Source organism: Rhinolophus hipposideros (assembly GCF_964194185.1).
Source record: "Rhinolophus hipposideros genome assembly, chromosome: 4".
NCBI classification, from domain to species: domain Eukaryota; kingdom Metazoa; phylum Chordata; class Mammalia; order Chiroptera; family Rhinolophidae; genus Rhinolophus; species Rhinolophus hipposideros.
Genome location: NC_138050.1, coordinates 40,211,775 through 40,232,828, shown reverse-complemented (window position 1 = coordinate 40,232,828; position 21,054 = coordinate 40,211,775). Strand labels below are relative to the sequence as shown.

The window sequence follows — 21,054 nt, the reverse complement described above, 5'->3', positions numbered from 1 at the left end:
ACATAGGAGTGCATACTGATTTTTGAATTGGAGTTTTGGATTTCTCCGGGTAGATGCCTAGGAGTGGAATTACTGGATCATAGGGTAGTTCCATTTTCAGATTCCTGAGATACCTCCATACTGTTTTCCATAGTGGCTGCACTAATCTGCAATCCCACCAACAGTGCAGTAGCGTTCCCTTTTCTCCACATCCGCGTCTTGGCTTAATTTTTAGACCACTCTTTCTTGAGAATGCCCTTGATTTGACTTTAGCTCTGCAGCCATTTCTTAATTTTAGCATTATTCGCCACCTCTGGAGGCTGAGTGGGAATCTTCCAAACCAGTGAGCCCTGGTTCCTTTTTAAGTCCTTTCTTTAGCTTATCTCTTCCCTCACATTACTGTAAGCGGCAAAAATACAAACAAACAAAACCACAAAAAAAAACCAGGTGGCATTTTCAATACTCTGATTGGAAATACTTAGCTAGATAACTTAACTCGTTTAGCTGTATTTTCCACTCACCCGCCTGCCCCCAACTGTCAGTGATAGTGTTGCTAAACTTCTGCCACTATATAACCAGGATTTCCATTCCTCCGGTTTGCAATATTTCCCTCACTTTTCTGCAAGTCCTCACCTGCAGCCTTTTATCAACAATGTCAAGTCACTTCAGGCTTTCATCAAAACTCTTCTCAAAGCCCACTGCCTGGTTCCAAAGCCACTCCCATGTTTTAGGTTTTTATGACAGCTCCACACTGGCAGGTTCTAAAATTTGTATGTTCTACGTTGCTCCTTAACAAATTAACTCAAATCTTAGCTGCTTAAAACATTTATCGTCAAATATATGGTGATGGAAAAAGAACTGACTCTGGGTGGTGAACACACAATGTGACATACAGATGATGTATTACAGAATTGTACACCTGAAATCCATGTAACTTTACTAAGAATTGTCACCCCAATAAACTTTAAAAAACAAAACAAAAAACATTCTCTCATAATTCATGAGGGTCAAGAAAGGGGGAGCATCGTAGCTAAGTGGTCTGGCTTAGGGAGCTCATGAAGTTGCAGTCAGGCGGGTTGCCCGAGCTGCAGTCCCTGGAATTAACTGGGGCTGCAGGTTCAGCTCCAAACTTCCTCATGTCTTGTTGGCAGTAGGCTTCACTTCCTTGCCACCTGGGCCTCTCTGTGAGGCTGACAACATAGCTTTTCCCCCCATGTGAGTGAGTGACCCAAGAGAGAACTAAGACAGAAGCCACAGTCTTTTATAACCTAATCTCATGATACACACCACTTCTGTTGAATTTTATTTGTCTCACAGACCAATCCTGGTACAATGTGGGGTAGACTATGTGTGACTATGAAGAGGCGGGATCATTGGGGGCCATCTTGGAGCCTGCTAACCCATCCTAAGTAGAATTACTTGGTAGCTTTCACAGTAATCGGTTTTTCCAAAGGGTCTAAAATTGTGGAGTCTTTTTTGTATTTGTGGTATATAAACTTAGAAAAGTCTGATAGGACATACCGGAAACCATAAAGTTAGTCATGTTTATTAGTGGGTATTGAAATTATGGGTGATGTTTTTGTTATTGTTACTTTGTAAACTTTTGGAACACTTTCAAATTTATAATCAGGAACTTCATTTTTTTTAAGTGGGATATTCCAGAGAGGAAAAAAAAAGTTAACAGTGGAGACAACTTATTTAATTTCAAGTATTAAGCATCTACCAGATACTTCTAAAGGGAAAAAAGGGATATATTCCTTGCTTTTAAGGAATTATGAGTTTGGGAACACAAAAACATAGCTATAACACAGTGTAATAAATTCTACAGAAGAGGTATAATGAGCATTAATAAAGGGCAATACACAAAGTCAAGTTAACTGACTCTTAAGACAGCGCATGAGAAAAGAAAATGGGAGTGACTAGAACAAAGTTAACTGCCTTTTATACCATACTTGGCGTTTGAACTTTATATTATACAGTGCGTGTGTTCACCATTACAGGTTTATAAGCAGTAAAATGAAATGACCAAATATATAAAAGAAACTCACCTATGTTTTTAATATTTTTATTTTTAAAAATATTGGTCCACCTGGAACTTTGCAAATGTTACAATGCAAGGCAAAATTATATATGTAAATCTCAAATATTTGTTAAGTGAACATTAATTTATACCTATCAAAAAGAACTTTAAAGCTTTAAAGAGCTTTGAATCTTCTCTAAAGCTTTTTAATTTCTATAAATACAGCAGAATAAACATTTCCATTTATAAGACTTTGAAGAGTTTCACTGAATTGTGAAATACTCATAGTGGGGTTAAGATGGATTGAAGAGGCAGAAACCAAAGTCACATGACTTTTTTTCAACATACTGATAAATGATGTCAGCTGGGTAACATATATTGAATGCCATACAGTATACATTTTTACCTAGCTCTCGTTATAAAATAGCACATCCAAAAATTATATGCAGAGAACACTCCTTTTCCAATCCTTTGTGTCCATATATTCCCATGGATATCAACATTAAAGAGTTTACTGCCTTGAGCTCAGTCAAGGTATGGCATGATTTTAATGTGAATTACTGTCCTGTAAGGTCATGGCATAACTGATTTTATGAAGAACAGGTAGTTCTCATTTCTTAACTAGTTGCTTGGCTCTTTCTCTTCCACATTGAGTACAGTATCCACAGTTATTCCTATGTCCTGCAGTGACCAGCCTCCTTCTACTTCCAGAGGCCTTCTGGGAAAAGAAGTAGAAAGGCTGTATAGTGATGTGTGGTACCCAATTTTCATCATCCAGTCAAACAGGACCTAAAAGATAAAAAACGTAGTTATCAAATGCTGTATACACGTGTGTTCCTCAGGGTCCCCATGATATTTTACAATTCTTTCATTGTTAAACATGCCCCTAGGAATAATGAAACAGAACTTGTACAACTTTCAAAGGAAATTCTAGAATGTAAAGAAAAATAGTATGCCATGGATTCTGAGATGTGAATAACCTTTAATACATTTTGTTTAAGGCCTACGGACTACTGGTACCCACAGACAGCAGAGGCATTTAACCATTAGGAAAGCCTCAACTTTAGGGAATGACAGATTGTTCAATAAAATGATTGAGAACAAAAAGTTAGCATTTGGGAAAAGAATTATTAAGATTATAATCTAAGCCACATCAAAATCATGTGGGAACTTTGTCACAAAGGACATGTTCAGGTTCCGGGGAACTCTGCTTTATGATAGCCCAATTCTCAATGGGTCTGGGTCATTTCCTGTCATGAGTATTCCCATAGTACTTGTTCATGATTAGACACTTATATACCTTACAAACTGATCGCCCAGTAAGTCTAGTACCCATCTGACACCATACGTAGTTACTACAATATTATTGATTATATTCCTTATGTTGTACTTTATATTCCATGACTATTTTATAACTGGCAATTTGTACTTAATCCCTTTCACTTTTTTCACTCCCCAAATTTTTCTTTAACTTTGTATTTTTCATTATGGTTATAGCATTCTTGTTATAAGTCATATGCAACAATCAGGATAGAAAATTATTTAGATATATTTTAATGAATGCATAATTATATGTTTAAATGCACTTAAAAATAGAAATACACCAAAATATTTGTAATTGCTTTGGTATCAGACTGCAGATCAAAAATTTTTTTTCTCAGGCCGGCCCAGTGGCTCAGGCAGTTAGAGCTCCATGCTCCTAACTCCGAAGGCTGCCGGTTCGATTCCCACATGGGCCAGTGGGCTCTCAGCCACAAGGTTGCTGGTTCAACTCCTCGAGTCCCACAAGGGATGGTGGGCATTGCCCCCTGTAACTAAGATTGAACACGACACCTTGAGCTGAGCTGCCTCCCGGATGGCTCAGTTGGTTGGAGCACGGGCTCCCAACCACAAGGTTGCCAGTTCAATTCCTCGAGTCCCACAAGGGATGGTGGGCAGCACCCTCTACAACTAAGATTGAACACGGCACCTTGAGCTGAGCTGCCGCTGAGCTCCCGGATGGCTCAGCTGGTTGGAGTGCATCCTCTCAACCACAAGGTTGCCAGTTCGATTCCTCAACTCCCGCAAGGGATGGTGGGCTGTGCCCCCTGCAACTAGAAATGGCAACTGGACCTGGAGCTGAGCTGCGCCCTTCACAACTAAGACTGAAAGGACAACTTGAAGCTGAATGGCACCCTCCACAACGAAGATTGAAAGGACAACAACTTGACTTGGAAAAAAGGCCTGGAAGTATACACTGTTCCCCAATAAAATCTTTAAAAAAAATAAATTTTTTCTCTCTTTACTTTTCTGTTTTCCAAAGTATTGCTAATGAACAGAGTATTGTTTTTAATAGAAAAAGAAATTAAGAGAACAAAAGGAAACAAGCCCTAAAGAATGGTCTGAAAATTACATATAAGCCATGGGGTTTAGGTTAATAATCCACCAGGGATAATGGGAACAGAACAAAATTAATACTGGCTGCTTCCTAAGGATTTGAAAACATGTTACCCACCAAGCTGTGAAATGTAATTAAAACAAAAGAAAAACAACGAATAAAAAACAATAGGAAAAGAACTGAAAAAATCTTGAATGCAGAAATCAGTTCAAATGGACCCAGCATGCCTAATTTCCCAAGTTTCTACAACATAGAGTACTTATAAATGCCCTTTATCCTCAAAATAGAGTACATGTAAGTGATTAGAGTACCAGACAACAGTGTGCTATTACCTCTCCAACTGCATGGGAATAAACTATTGCCAAATTCAACACAAATATTTCTCAAAAATGAATTTGCTCACCTGTGAACTGCAAGACTTAAAAAACCTTCTCTTCAGGACGTTCCCACTTGGACATCGGAGTGCAACAGTAACTACCTGAGGAATAAAAATGTTCAGATACAATTCTAATCCACTGCTCTTTGCAATCCAAAATTACTACTAGTGAAACATCTGTAATTATAAAAGCGCACATGAGGTTTTGGAGGAATTTAGCTCTGGTGGTAGACCAACACAAAGGTCCAGATAAAATTTACTCTAAACAGAAATAATTCTTCTGAAACTGAAAAACATCTTCCTACAGATGGAGAAGATCAGTGACAGAGCCTTCCAGAGGGGACACTAGAGACTAAATGATTCTGTCTGCCCAAGTAACTTCCAGATTGCAGTTGCGCATCAAAAGTGAGCTACCAAACCAAGATCCAGTGCCACCTCAGAGTCTACAGAGAAGAGCATTAGATTGGAAGGAAACAAAAATGACCCTGTCCCCTCCCTTACTGTAGGCTGTGCACTGTGCCTACATCGTCCAAAAAATGAGAGATGAGCCTAGACTTGGTCCTGGTTGCTGGGAGCTCTGAGACCTCATCTCCTGGAAACCGTCCTGCATTTTCTGAGTTATGTATCCAGTTTGCCCATCATCTTTCCTTTGAAAAAACAGCTAAACAGCTAAAGAAAAGCTTGCAAACTGTTAGTATGTTAAAGGCCCTCCTAAAATGAAAAGATGATCAATTAGTCATTTATTCTGATGTTCATTATTTACCTGTCAGGAAACCTTTTTTTTATGGTTAATATTATCATAACTGTCCTGGGAGTTAAGCAGGCATCATAATATATAGAAACGGTGGTTTTAAAGCACCTATCCCCTTCAGAAAAGCCATGTTCGAAATTTTTTCCACTTGAGTAGGTAAGGTGTTTGACTCCCATCCAAATCAGTGAAATGCTGAGCTGTTGTTACTGCTACTAAAGCAACTTTTATAATGAAATTTTATTAAGAATGCCACTAATGTATAAGATGATACTTTTACAGTATATTCTATATGTGTGTGTGTTGCATACATTTTACATGTAACAATTACCATAATTTTGTTGATTTTGTTCATTAAAAACAGAGGACCTAAAATCAGAGCACGGAGAAGAAAACGGGTAGTATTGCTTATCGAGTGAATGAGGGAAGAGGACTGGCTACAGTTAGGAGACCTGGGTTCTCCCTGTACAAACCTGGGAAACTCTTCCTACCTGTGGCTTCAGCTTCAAGTGAGGAGAGGGGATAAGGTAGTTATTTAGGTTCATTGCAGCTCTAAAATTCTATTTCTCTGACATACACTTTACTGTGTGTAACACAAAATATCATCTGACGAGTACTGGAGAAAGGGTAGAAAAGCAACAAAATGGAATGCCTATGAATAACTCTTAATAGGAGAGCAACATCAACTGCCTCTGTGGCAGAGGTCTCTCAACCTTTTTAGGGTCATAGATGTGAGATTCTGAAGAAAAACACTGTCCTTCTATATAAGCACAAAAAGTACAATTTCAAAGGACTCACTGACAACCTGATATCTGTGATCCGTGCTCCTTCGGTGACAAACTGCTGTTCTGCAGGAATAATGTCATGTCTTTTAAAGCTAGAGTAAATTTATAAAAGGTGTTCCCTGTCAAACCTGAGCTATATTTATTTACTCCTGTATTATAAACGGTTGTCATGGATACCAACCTGAGCTTGATGAGAAGGGAGAATGTAGAAGGGTCAGGACAGATACATTACGGGCAAGAATTTATCAGGTATCATGGGTAGAAATTAGGCATTTTTTAAAAAAACAACATTGTGTTTCTCCTGGGGGTTCAGTATCTGCATCATACACTTCATCGTCTCTGTTTCTGTATGACTTTCAGGTTTTCCTCTGATGTCCAAAGTACTAAATATAAATGTTGCAAATATGTCAACAAAAATGAGACTCTCTTGATGACTTTCATGGCTACCTCAAAAATCGTTTTTAAGTAGTGTAACAGTCACTGAGCCCTGAGTAATGGAAAACCAGCAGGGCTCTCCCTTGCCTGAGTGACTTAATGGCTATAAAGACATGTGCTCCCGTACACTGGAGGCGTGTCTGAAACTAAACTGGGCAATAGAGAGAAAGAGCACAGATGATGACAAAGCAGTTGGGCAGAAGGCATCTCAATGCAGAGTGGGGGTTCAATCCGACTGCCCCCTAAACAGAAAACTATCCTGTAATTCAAACACCTACAATAGCTGCATTCTTCATTGTCTCTTTTTTAAGAGGAAAACTACAATTTGAAGTTATCTGCCTATTTTGATTTGAATTTAGAAAGTAACTCACTTGCTGACTTGAAGTTTTAGAAAAGCCCATGTATCCTCTTTCTGCCTGTTGCAGTGGGAAGGCTCTAGGCTCTAAAATAACATACTTATCAGGCAGCAGGCTTCCAAAACAGGACTCGAGCTGAGGAGTTTGATATTACACCATATTCAAAACAGGATCTAATTACAGTGCAATCACATAAACACTTATGCTATCTTTATTTTCTAAACCCAAATTTAGATACGACATAATTGATGTTAAAGGAAATAGAAAGTATATTTAATTTTCAAAGAAAAAAAGCTTACTTCTTCAGCTGTTTCAGGAGGTTCTTCAGGAAAATCTGGAACCTAAAGAAAAGTATTAGTAACAGGAATGTAAACATTTTGAAGAAGAAAGAAATAATCTCATTGAGAAGAGTTCCTTTCAATATAGAGTTTAGACATATTTAAGCTTAAATCTTTCCATTTCATATACATTTATAAGAAGTTTATAATGAGAATGAGAGCTACATTAATAAACATTTTTGGGTAAGCAATTTTGTGTTAACAAAAGATCATAAAAACAGGATTTTAGATGATAGCTACCAATCTATACACATTTAAAGAATTTTGGTGGTTTTAATGTTCCAAGATACTATATAAAAATGTACTATTTAAAGAAACAGGATAAATATTAAGTTCAGTAAGACCCCAAGGTTATTTAGGTTCATACATACACACATTTTAAGATGAGTGCATATTTTTCTTTACTGGCACTTCTAGAGGACTGGTTAACAACCATTCACTTTGGTTGATCCCATGATTTACTCAATGCTTCCCTATTTATGTTTAAAAAACCAGATGTTCAGACAATTTTCTCTTGTTAAAAGACTTGTTGAATCAACAATTTCTCCTCTAGAGACAGTTTTTATTTTTGAATACCATAGACTCCACGTTATAACATTTTATGTAACACACGTTAATTGTATTAATTAAATAAATCATTTGTTTTCCTTTGGTATCAAAAGCATGTGCGGTCAACCAAAATTTACTGTGAGCATGAGATAATTTGTGCTATAACAAAAAAGTAAAGAATCTTGAATTTTTAATTAGTCCATAGAGTTCATTAGACCTTTTTGAAATGTTAGAAATAGTCCAATGACCAGATTCTGACCCTCAAGCTCCATTAAGGCACAACAAAACCTCAGACTGAGAAGCAATACATTAGAAACCACTTTTCACAATTAGATAGATGACCTACCAGCTTTCCCTAAGAGTCAGTAAAAACACATTCCTATTTCCAACCTTTGCCAGCTCCAAATTTAACGTAGGGATGAAAAATTTGAAAAAAGAAGGAATAATAAACCTGGGCACTATTCCAAAGTGAATGGTTGCTAACCCATTCCCTAGAAGGGCCCCTGAGGAAAATGATAGTCCTGTTAATATTAGCCACTCACTGAATATGGTTTAATCGTGTCTTCGCTACCCAAAGGAATGTTTCCTGAGTAAACATTATGTTTTTCACTTTTACATAAGCAAATTATTTCCTCAAAAATAACTGAAATTTTCTAAACCTATGATCATAGCTTCCTTCTAAGTTTGGTTCAGAACATTAATATTAAGCACGAAGAGTGATTTTTAATGAAGTTGATCACTTTGTAAGGTAGTGGGAAGACATCATCTGGATGTAAAGCCAGTCCTAATCTTCACTCCCTATACCACCTCACGCACAGAACACTTCCTACAGCACACTGATGCAATCCGTGAGTAGTACAGGTGTTAAGTAACAAACCTTCTGCGTGGGCTGTTCAGCAGGTGGTGCAACTTTGGTTAAGAGCTTAGGCAAGTTCCGTCTCTTCGCTGCTTCTCTGTTTGATGTTTCAAAAGATGTCTGACTTTCATTTTCAAGCACCAAATCTTCATCACCCTGGTCAAAAACAGACAATGTCTAAAGAGATGTTCTCTATCGACTTTGTTTTATTCTCAATGGTTATTTTAATTGATGACATTTCCGTAAAAAATATAATTAAGTCATTATTAAACCAGAAAATTAAAGCATTGTCTCTTTAGACATGAAAAGATGAGAGTTTAACATCTTCTAGAAACTACCCTTATCCAGCTCTGGGGTTCCCTCTGATAGATACAAAGCAGAGATAGACCTTTCCATTTTAATTGACCCCCAAGTTTTCCAATAGGATGGAAGAAAGAAGAAAACCTGGATGATATCCTTTCCTCTTTTCAGTAAAAAAAAAAACAAGGCAGTGCAAGGGATTATGCCTTAAAAGGCTGTGGAAAATAGAACATATATGTAAAAACGTATGTCTGTGTATGTAACCATATAAAACTTCCATACTATAGCCCTAGTATCTTGTTATATATAAACATATTTTAGTTCTCAAATTCAAAATTTCAGCTTCCATTTGAATTAATTACTTTAGGAAACAAAGGATTTTATTCCAGAAATCATAAAAATTATTATTATTAATATTGTCTATTAAAACTTTTTCTTTCCTTTTATTTAGGTTTATTGGGGTGACAACTGTTAGTAAAGTTACATAGATTTCAGGTGTACAATTCTGTAATACATCATCTATATATCACATTGTATGGTCACCACCCAGAGTCACTTACCTTTCCATAACGATATATTGAAAACTTTTTATTTAACAAGATAATTCACTTAAGTGTCAAATTCTTCCATATATGCTGACCTTGTAAAAGTTGTCTTTATCAGCCTAAACCAGCCACCATTTTGGTGGGCTGTTTTCCCCATTCCTTTATCCAAAAAGAAGTTGGTAGGAGGAGTGTGGGAAGTGGGAGTAAAGAGATCTTGATACTGAACAATTAACTGACCAAACTTTGGCTGCCTCACTGTGAACTATGGGGTTGGATCAGCTGATGGATATACTTCTTTCAGCTCTAACATTCCAATTCTCATGTTCTTTGATAGTCCTAACAGCCATAAGTCACACCACCACCAAAGGTCTACGCTGTCCCTGACTTCTCGCTGTCCCCACTAATGAGGTGAAAATATATCCTAGTAGTAACATGAAGACATAGCCTAAAAGCCAGAAGTAGAATGACTGATTTACTATTATGACCATTTCAGAAAGAGATGTGGCAGATTAAAAGCAGGCTATTAGTGTCTAACACCACAAAATTGAACAGAAGACAAACTCAACTTAGAAGTGAAATCACCACATAGAGCTGGTGCATTTTATATGTGACACATTAAATATACATATTTAATGTGTCTTTCACATTAATTTTATTACCCACCCTTGATTGTTTTATAGTAAATTTACCAGTATGAAATGAATAAAAACTGATTCTGCTTCACTGTAAGAATTCTGTTTACCTTTACTAAATCATTTCCTTTACAACATGGTGAAAGCTACAGTATACATAGAAGGCAAAAAAACGTCTTTGGGACAGAAATGATCTTACACATAAAACCTATGGCCAGTTCTTCTAAAACTTAATTCCTTTATGAGTATCCTTTTTCTCTGTAAGAAAACTTAAAATTGTAAACTTCCATTAGCAAATGACAGAATTCATACTCGGAGTCAAGGGGAATTTGGCTTTACAAAAACAGAGCCAAACAAAATGATTATAACGTGAGCTTATACCTTGGAGATCCTTCTTGAGGAAAGATCTGAATTCCCTCATATAAAACATAGTGATATGGTCAAGATAAAGATTACCTTATGTTAGAGCATTTCAAGGCTCTAAGTTATTATCTGTTTGAGACACAAATATGCTGAATAAAAGCTGATATACAATCATTATTAATAAAGACTCCTAAGAAAGACTATTGACAGCTTAATTTCATTTGTAATTTTAAAAAGTCAATATATGTAAAAGGAAACATAAGTAATAGCAGGATTCAAAATATAAAATGGAATATTTTCTAACCCCAAGTTTATGACCATTGCTTAACTTCCAGGTTTCACCCGTCATCTGATAAAAGCGCTCTTCCAGTTTTTTCAATTTCATTTCCTGCTGAGGTTTTAGAACATTCTCTATGTATCTGCTAGCCTGTTCAAAAAAAAAAGAAATAATAAGTGTTGTTACTATAAATTAACAATCCTCAGATTTTTACATTGTGTATAAAGTTGTAAATAAGAACCAGTAAGAAATTGTGTTTTCACACTAAATTTTGCCAAAAAGCAACATCCTCCACTTTCGCATCAGTCTCTTAAAAATTTGCATTTGTACATAATGCAAATAAAGATAAGTGTTCTGTACTTATGCTCGTATGGCAGTCTGCCTATATATCCTTTAATGTGTTTTCAGCGCAACAAAACCGTACTGAGGAATAGGGATGCAAAGATGTCTTTCAGGAGCTTAATGTCAGAGGTGTGTTCAAAGCATGATGCCCAAGGCAGGAACTCATTTGGAAGAGCGTTAATTGAATAGCTCGATCGTGGAAGAGTAGAAAATAGTTTGGGACTCAAAAGAAATGGAGATTCTGATTTTAAGATGACAGAGTGAAATTATTTCTGCTTCCCTCTCCTCTTGAAAATCACCCCAGAACTACGGAAACAAGAAATAGAAACCCAAATTCCACCACTCATGAAACAAAGAAATATTATAACCCCCAAACCATTATATGTGAGGGCAGATGGAGGAGTGGTAACTGATATATCAGAGTGAGAAAGATGCAATCTAAGTGCTTGTAAAGGAGGGCAACAATAAAGAAATAAGCCAGTGCACTCCACAGACCTGCAACAACAGCTCAGGAAGAAGAGACACCAGATACCATGGCAGGGACATGGGGTGAGGTGCAGAGCTAAAAACGGAGAAGCCATGCATCAAGCAATGATTGAGTGTTAGTGAACCAAGGATGATGACTCTAATTCTTTGCATCTGAGGTTCTTATGCAAAAGGGGGGAAAAGATAAAAGAGCTATTACATCCTCAGACCCACTTATCCTACCACATTTAGGCGGACACAGAAGGTTTATTTTCTGGAGATATGAACCAGCGAGGCCACAGATCTCAGGCCTAGGGAAGACAGGAATGCAAACTTAAACAGAGGGTCTATGAAGTGTCCATACTGAAAGGTGAGACTCCCCAGCTGCCTTCCTACCTGACTCAGACTGCTGCTGGTAGCCAGACTTTAACCTCCCAGGTGGGAGAATGGCGGTGCCTTGTCTAGAAGAGGTGAATTGCAAGAGGAACAGAGAGATATTAACAAAGCTAAATTACTCCTCAATCCCTTTACCCTTAAATTGGTGTACACCCTATGCCTGCAGACAACATGTCAAGCTCTGCCCCCATACACAGAAATTCCAATTAGCTTTATTTTCCTTTTTCCCTTTACATTGAAATGTAACTTTATAAACAGTAAAGAACACAAAGCTTGATGAAGTTCTACAAAGGCAAACAGCATCAGTTAGTATCTTAGTGCATCATTCTTAAATCTGAAAGGACAGAGCCAAGGATTACCAGATGATTAAGGAAAGCCTCCAACATGACAAATGGAGACTAAAATTAATGAACGGGAAAAAAAGAACTTGAAAAAAACCACACTGGAACTTCAAGGATAATGGTACAATACTTCAAAATTCCAGTGATTTTCCACCTGTAATTCTTTATCAAATCAAACTATCAATCAAGGGTCAGAAGAGAAAAACCACCTTTTTAGAATGCAGACACTCAAAAATTTTATGTATCATCAGGCGCATGTCTGCACAGGCTGGGCAGCACTTCACCATTCTCATAGACTATATTGTGAGATATAGACGTATTAATTTCGATTTGTCCAAAAAAAGAAGACATATCATTAACGTTTTTAGACTTTGGCTAAACAAAAGAATACCAACTTTACATAGACTTAGGAATTACAGATGCCAATTAGTATACAATTAACATATGGATAGAATTATAGTTTACTAATAAGTATGTAAGTCTTTAAAATTAACAGTTACTTCCACAGGAGATAATATTAAACTTGAGAAGTTTAAATATTTACAAGAGAGCTTCTTACAAAAGATCTTGCAAGGACACTTTGTTACTAAATTCAGATCAGGGTAGTTACCAGATGTAGTAACTTCCGCACCCGCCCAACAAATATATAGGCTTTTACTCTTATGATTTGTTTTTAACCTTCTCTTGTTTACTTAAAGAGGAATAATTTGTTCATCAGAAAAACAAGTGATAGATGTCAAACTATTAATGCCCTGTACCTAGACCTTTGTAAAGAGTTTATGTTTTTAATATTTAGGTGAAAGTCCACAGGAGTCTCCTCTTTCACAAAGGTCAGTCATCAGTCTGATAACTGCCCAAGTGCTACCTGACAGTTCAAGGTCAAGAAAATAATAATAGATAATTATTAGATAATTAAACATGGTAAAAGATACATGGTAAACATGGTAAAAAATTAGATAATTAAACATGGTAAAAGAAATTCCTAGCTATCAAAACCAATCTTGGATAGGATGCAGCAAAAGCAGCACTCAGAGGGAAAGTTATAGCTATAAACATCTAAGTAAAGAAGAAAGATTTCAAATCAGTAAGTTAACTTTACACTTTAAAAAACTAGAGGCCGGCCCGGTGGCTCAGGCAGTTAGTGCTCCATGCTCCTAACTCCAAAGGCTTCCGGTTCGATTCCCACATGGGCCCACAAGGTTGCCAGTTCAACTCCTCGAGTTCCGCAAGGGATGGTGGGCTCCATCCCCTGCAACTAAGATTGAACACGGCACCTTGAGCTGAGCTGCCTCCCAGATCTCAGTTGGTTGGAGCAGGGGCTCTCAACCACAAGGTTGCCGGTTCGACTCACGCAAGGGATGATGGGCTGTGCCCACTGCAACTAGAAATGGCAACTGGACCTGGAGCTGAGCTGCACCCTCCTCAACTAAGATTGAAAGGACAACAACTTGACTTGGAAAAAAGGCCTGGAAGTACACACTGTTCCCCAATAAAGTCCTGTTCCCCTTCCCCAATAAAATCTTTAAAAAAAAAAAAAAAACTAGAAAAAGAACAAATTAAATCCAAAGCTAGCATAAGAAAGCAAATAATAAAGATTACAGAAGAGAGTAAAACATAGAGAATAAAATAGAAAAACAATAGAACCAATGAAACCAAAAATGGGTTCTTTGAAAAGATCAGTAAATTCACAAACCTTTAATTTTAGAAAAGAAGACAAATAACTAACATCAGAAATGAATGTGGTGATATTACTACCAATCTTACAGAAATAAAAAAGGATTATAAGAGAATACTACATGTAATTGTATGCCATCAAGTTAGATAACCAAGATGAAATGGACAAATTTCTAGAAACACACAAATTACATAAACTGACTCAAGAAGAAACAGGAATTCTTAACAGACCTAACAGATTGTATCAGTAATTAAAAATAAACAAAGAAAAGTCCAGGACCAGATGGATTCATTGGTTAGTTCTATCAAATCTTTGAAGAAGAGTTAACGCTAGCAGCACTATTCACAATAGCCAAAAGGTGGAAACAACCAAAATATCCACCAGCGAAATGAAAGGATAATCAAAATTTGATATATCCATAGAATGGAATATTATTCAGCTATAAAAAAGGATGAAGTACTGATACATGCTTCATGGATGAACCCCAGAACATATGCTAAGTGAAAGAAGCCAGACACAAAGGGTCACGTTATGATTCCATTTATATGAAATATCCAGAATAAATAAATCTATACAAACAAAAAGCAGATTGATAGTTGCCAGAGGATGGAAGGACAGGGGAATGAGGAAGTAAGTGTTTAATGGGTATGGGGTTTTCTTTTTGGGGTGAAAAAAATGTTTTGCAGCTAGATAGAGATACTAGTTGCACACATTGTGAATATGCTAAATGTCACTGAATTGTACACTTTAAAATGGTTAATTTTATGTCATGTGAATTTGATCTCAAAAAAATTCGGAGCACACAGAAAGCAACATATCTAAATTTTAAATGTCCCAGATAGTTTTGTATTATTTCTAGATATACTCTCTAAAAATTATGCTGTACCTTCTCACCCTGTGCCTCTTGTTGTTTTTTTCTCACAAGTTTTTGCTTTTTCTCATTCTTCTCTTCGTCTTCTAAGATATCAAAACATAAAAGTCAAATCGGTAAGAAAAAGGTCTGTTCTGAAACAAAAATTCTCTGACAAGTATTAAATTAATATTGTATGTTATAGTTTTGATGAGTAGGCTTCAAGAATACTTATGGTGGGTTTTTTTTCCTGTGGGCCCCTGATAAGGCTTCAAGCAGCTCTAAGGCAGAGCACGGAATCCCATTTCAAATATGAAGTGTGGAATGCTGTACTGGTGGCATGAGGAGTGCCACTTGGTCACCCTTGGACATGACGGTAAAAGCAATATGCCTAGAGCTCAAAGGTGGGGTATGCTTGGCAACTCCTATAGTTACTAAACCAATATTAGGTTGTAATCCATTGAATGTTAAAAGGAAGGATTTCTGTTATTGTATCGACTTTTTTATTTTAGGTATAAATTTCATTTAAGTGAATTTCATTTAACTGTATTCTCTTGAGGAATTATCCATCTTTTAGGAAAATATATCCTTTAAACTGCCTGACTCCTTAAAGAAGAGCTTTCCTTTCTGTCAACATTTTTATCTTTATGGCTGTAAATATTTCATCAAGTTTATTAAGGAAAGATTAGGGCAGTAAAGCACAGAGGAAATCAGAAGTTCCAGTTTGGCCAGTAACTTGCTGTGATTGGTCAGACTTAGCGATCTTAAAGACTTACAAACTGAGTCAAAGAATATAGTTTTTAAATAAATCAATAACAGGGGATTCAGGGGCTTTAATCCTTAAAGGCACCAAGAACTGACTACTTCAGAACTTAGATATACCTCATCTTGCAAACCTTTACAAAATAAGGAGGATTAAAGTTTTGAATGAATCTGAAGTCTTGTTTCTCAATATCTGATGACAGGGAAGATAGGAAGTGTATGAGCAAGCTGGGTTTTTACTCATTTGAAGAAAAATCTGACAATTAGGCACCATACAGTCTTAATTATTTATTAGATAGTTTTAGCCTTCAGTGATTTATATCTCAAAATTACAACCCATAAATGTACTAAAGTGACTTGCACACAAACAACATAAAGATGCAATTTAAGGTAAGAAACTATATCAGCTGCACATTTCCCCATTTATAAAACATACAATACTTTACCTGACAGTTTAATATATGCAGCAAATATTCTCTTAATATCAAAATGTATTTAATACAACGTTTCAAAGAGAAGTTACTGAGTAATTTGAAGCATAAGAAATCAAATAATTTACCAAAAGAAGAAAGAAAAAAAATTCCAAAATCTATGATTGGGAGACTCTGCAACATCCACATTTTCTTTCATGTTTGGGTTGAATAGTATAACATTTTAGGATTATGGTTTTATTCATGGTTAGTTTGAAAGAGCTATAAATTAAAACCTGATCATTTTCCTTTATTTACATTTAGATAGCAAAACAAAATATCATGCCCCAAATTCACTATTGGCAAGTTTCTTTCTAATAGAATAGAAAGAATATAGGCATTAATTTTAGGATTCATCTGTTCTGAGTCAAACTACAATATTGTTTTAAAAGGTTTCTAATACAAACTTTTTATTACTGAAAACACAAAACAGAATTAAGAACTAGCATGGTTTCCTAAAATTAAGAGCACCTAATTATACATAAGAGATTAAGTGCGTAAATAAAAACTGCCAGAATGAAATGAAAAATAAATTAGGGTGAAAGGCCTTTAGAGATTAATGGTAGATACATTTATCATTTATAGAATTGTTTGTAAACTGTACGTATCAAACAGTAGTTAAGTTGCATACACACAGAGACAATTTAGATTTAGAGCATGCAATGCTCTGTAATGCAGTGTACCAACTTAGAAATGAAAGATTTTTGAATGTACATATATGGAAATGTATGATTTCTGATAAAAATGTTGGGATTTATGGTTCATTCAAAACCATGACTAAAGTTGTAATGATTACTTTGAAATTACACTGCAAAAAATAATGGTAAAAAGGTTCTTACTGTGCAGTGTTCTAGAATAAATAAACAGATTTTAATAGAAAAGTATAAAAGGGTAGATAAACAATAAACTTACCCTTTAGGTAAACTTGCGAAGATTTAAATGAATGAAGCCATGAGGCAGTCACAGAAATGATGAAAGTAAGAAGAGCAAGCAGTAAGAAAATCCGGCCACACAGCAAAATTATATCTTTAATTCCTTATAAAGATTAAAAAAAAATTAAAATTAAAAATACTTCTTGACTAATAACACATTAGAAGATTATTTGTACTAGAAAAGTAGAGTAAAAGTTAGGTTACACAACTGTCTTAAGATTTTTCATATAGTTTCCTTTGGGTACCACAATTCATCATGGTTATCATTACCAGAACATATTCTCAAAAAATAATTCTAGAACATCTTCTGTTTTGGAAATACAGGTATAATCTGAGTGACTGGCTACATTGTAAATATTATGACTATCAGTAATGAATAAATTCTGTGTCCCTTCTGCTCAAAGAAGGAGATAAGGTTATTCCCATAGTTAGGACTTAAATGACAGTGAAGGTATCATCTTTTCAAATTCTAGTTCTATTTAAAAACAGTCATTCTCACTGAAACACCAAATTCTTATCTCTCACAATTAAATTATGAAACAGTACATTTTATTCCTCAATACTTGGTCATTTGTACATAAAATTACTATATATATGTTTGCCTAGGAAAAAGGTAAAAATTCAGTATTGGGTTTTATGTTATTTTAAGAACCAAGATGAAAATTACATCAGCAAAAATGTAACAACTGCCTAATTTGTACAATAAAGTTTGTTAAATATAAGGGAATAGAGATATAAAATTGGGTTAAAAATGGTTTCTACCCCTGGAATTTTTAGTTTTGTTTTGTAATTCTGAAAAATTACCAGGCAGAGGTATAGAGGAACCATCTTGCAAATGTTATGGGGCTGGTAGTTAATCAGTTGACTGAAAATTAATGAAGTAATTCTAACTACAGACATATACATGTATATTTATATATTTTTTTACATCACAGCCCCTCCAACTTTTGCCAGCGTTACCTATTGATTCATGTGTTGTTCAATACAATATAATTAAATCTGGGGTAACTTTGGCCATTATGAAAGTAATTTAATACCTAGAGTATTGGTATTTAGAGAAAACACTGAATGATGGGATTTATGTTCCATAATATTGCTTTTTGTTCTAATAAGCAAGCAATTTGCAAATGTCATATGGGAATATATCAAAGAACTAGATTGGTGTGTACAGTTTCCAAGTAAAAAATTTTTTAACTAAGTTGATTTTTTTTTTTTTTTTTGTACTTACTCTCAAGAGCCCATGTGCAGGGCACTCAAAGGATAACAAATGTGAGGAAACAGCAGTAAAACGTTAAGCTTAAGTACAAGTAAAAATGTGTATTGGCAATGAATGCTTTTATACAGTAGAAAAAGACAAGGATCATTTTTTTCAATGTATGTCTAAAAATATAGCCCAGGTGAATGAACAGGTCTGGGAATTCCACTTTTCCCCGAGAATTTAATTAGCAGCTCCAGTTAAGAGTATTAATATCTATAAGTACATAATGAGCCCTGCAGCTGTTGCCCTGGGATGTATGATTGGTAAAATAGACTTAAATACTGTTACTGGATAATTGCAGAAACATTATCAAGAAACCAACGTAAATGACCATCATTTCAAAACTGAGAGAGGATTCTAGGAGAAAATAGTTAATTAAGTCAAAATTTCAGGAACTAGATGGAGATGCTACCAGGAGCCCAACTGCACTTTCTAGAATTTTTGGCCTACTTTTATTAATTTAGATATTTTGGTAAGAGTTAGGAATACAAAAACAGTTAGATATGGTCTCTGCCCTCAAGAAGTGTATTTCCCTGTGGTCTAAGCTGATCATGTGAACAGATCTCCATCTGCAACCCTCAGTAACCACCTTCTCATTGACTAGTGAGTGACTCAAATATTAATGCAAAGTAGAAGATTCCAAATGAGCAGAGTAGAGGTGGACGCTGTAAAGACGAGGGAGCAGGTGAATTGTGTTAATAGGTTAAGTGTGAATTTAACATTTCTGTATGTCATTTGGGTAAAGATCTTGTTAGATTCCAATATATCTTGAGTTGAATCAGAGGCATCGGGAGGGAGTTGGTAGGTTTCTTAAAAAGCATTTTATTTTATTATTTCAAGCAACATTCCTGGGTACCTGATTTAGAGATGGCAAGGGCAGGTAGAAATTCAAAGAAAGGAAATATTACACTTGATCTTAGCCAAAAGGCCGAGAAGCGATGAAAGGAAATATTAAAGCTAAGCGTCATCATGGTCTCTAACTTTAAAACTGAGTTTAATGAGGGAGACAGACGTGTAAACTGATCATTTATATGTCCAAAAGTGAACTGATTCTCCACAGGTCCACCATTTTCCTTTGTTTTCCCTTTACTGTTGGTATTACCAGGTACTTGGGGTTGTTCTACCCCTATGTAGGGAGTCTTCCTGGAATCCCCCCTTTCCCTGGTCCCAAACAATCCATCAACAAATCCTGGTGATTCTACTTTGTAAATATTCCAAATCTGTGCAGATTTCATCTCTATTATCATCCTACTCCAGGCTGTCGTTTGACCACTTCAAAAACCTAAGTTGTCCCACTGCTTCCACTATAGCTTCCTTCCTAAACATTCTCCACACTGAATCCAGTGATTTTTTATTTTAAACCTTAAGTAAATCAGTTAACCTCCTACATCTCAGTTTTCTCAACTGTACATGGAGATAATAGTACCCAATGCCTATGGTTGTAATGCAGATTGGATGAGATCATGAATAAACAGCATTTAGTGTTAGGCTTATAAAAGGCGCTTCAATGAATCCTCCTTAATATCCTTGATCCAGCCACAGTCTTCATCATTTTCCTCCAACACGTCACAATTCCTTTTGTCTGGAATGTTTTTGCCCCGGCTTTTCAAAGGGGTGGCTCCTTATCATGTATATCTGTTTAGATTCCTCAAAAGGTATACATCACATCACCCTGTTTATTTCTTTTTGAGTATTCAACACGCCTTGAAAATAGTGTCTGTATTTGTTCCTGTGCTTTCTGCGTTGTCCCCCTTACACGCAAAACTTCCCCAGATCTGCAGGGACACTTTTTGCACCAAGTGGAGTTGGACTCCCCACGGAGAGTGGAGGGACCCGGCGCCGGAAGAGAGGCAGGCGCGATGCAGCCTGGGAGTCGTAGTCAAAGCCGGCCAGAGGCGACGTGGCTCCGGACTGTAATTCTGCGCAACATCCATGGGAAAGTTACCTGCGCGTGAAAGCCAAGAGGAAAAAGGCAACGCTTACCTAGATCTGGGATCCCACGTCGGAGCTCCAGACACAAGAGGGGGACGGCTGAGAGGAGAAAAATGCCCACGACCCCACGGGATGCCATGGCGGCGGAAGGCCCTCCCCTTCCGGTGGCGCCTCCCCTGGGAAGGTGGTGTGGAACCGTCCCCTAAGGGAGGGGTTTGGGGAGAGCTAGAGCCTAGAGCCGAGTGGTTGATCAGACTGAGGTGAGCCCCTGTGGTTGAACTCATAATCTGTAGCCTTATATCCGAAGAAAGACAAGTCCCCTCCCCACGTCACACGATGTCCGAGGAGACAGCCCCGCAGGCCGCCCGCCTCGCCAAGTCCTACGAGAGCAATGCCCGAGCTCTGGCGGCGAGGCCCGCGGCGCCTGCCCTTCGGCCGTCGGCCTCTGTGGAAACTGAGAACGAGCTCTCAAGAGGAAAATGAACTTGAAGAGACAATGTGTAGCAGTGGACGCTGTGAGGAGGCAGCCTGGCTCCGTGACCTTGTGTCCGCAGTGGGTGATGGTGGGCTGTCGAGCCAGAACTACTAAGCACCACCGTCTTCCGAAGCACGTTGTTGTCTCTTAACGGTTCCTGGCCCCTTCTGGGGCCTCTGGGGCCTGCGGGAAGATGATTCAAAAGTGGGGTCCGGCACCT

The 21,054-nt window shown here is 36.9% G+C and overlaps 1 protein-coding gene across 1 annotated transcript in view; it reads right to left on the bottom strand.

Moving 5' to 3' along the window:
* Nucleotides 1–1,505: 1,505 nt before the first annotated feature.
* Nucleotides 1,506–21,054, bottom strand: part of UBXN8 (UBX domain protein 8) — a 29,739-nt gene continuing 10,190 nt past the window's right edge. The window contains exons 3-10 of the mRNA XM_081046216.1: nucleotides 20,411–21,017; nucleotides 17,150–17,272; nucleotides 15,042–15,112; nucleotides 10,964–11,086; nucleotides 8,841–8,975; nucleotides 7,376–7,417; nucleotides 4,780–4,854; nucleotides 1,506–2,788 (exon numbers count right to left, since the gene is read on the bottom strand). Of these exons, the coding sequence (XP_080902342.1) occupies nucleotides 2,621–2,788; nucleotides 4,780–4,854; nucleotides 7,376–7,417; nucleotides 8,841–8,975; nucleotides 10,964–11,086; nucleotides 15,042–15,112; nucleotides 17,150–17,272; nucleotides 20,411–20,498 (825 nt within the window). The 5' untranslated portion in view covers nucleotides 20,499–21,017 and the 3' untranslated portion in view covers nucleotides 1,506–2,620. The remainder of the gene's footprint in view (nucleotides 2,789–4,779; nucleotides 4,855–7,375; nucleotides 7,418–8,840; nucleotides 8,976–10,963; nucleotides 11,087–15,041; nucleotides 15,113–17,149; nucleotides 17,273–20,410; nucleotides 21,018–21,054) is intronic.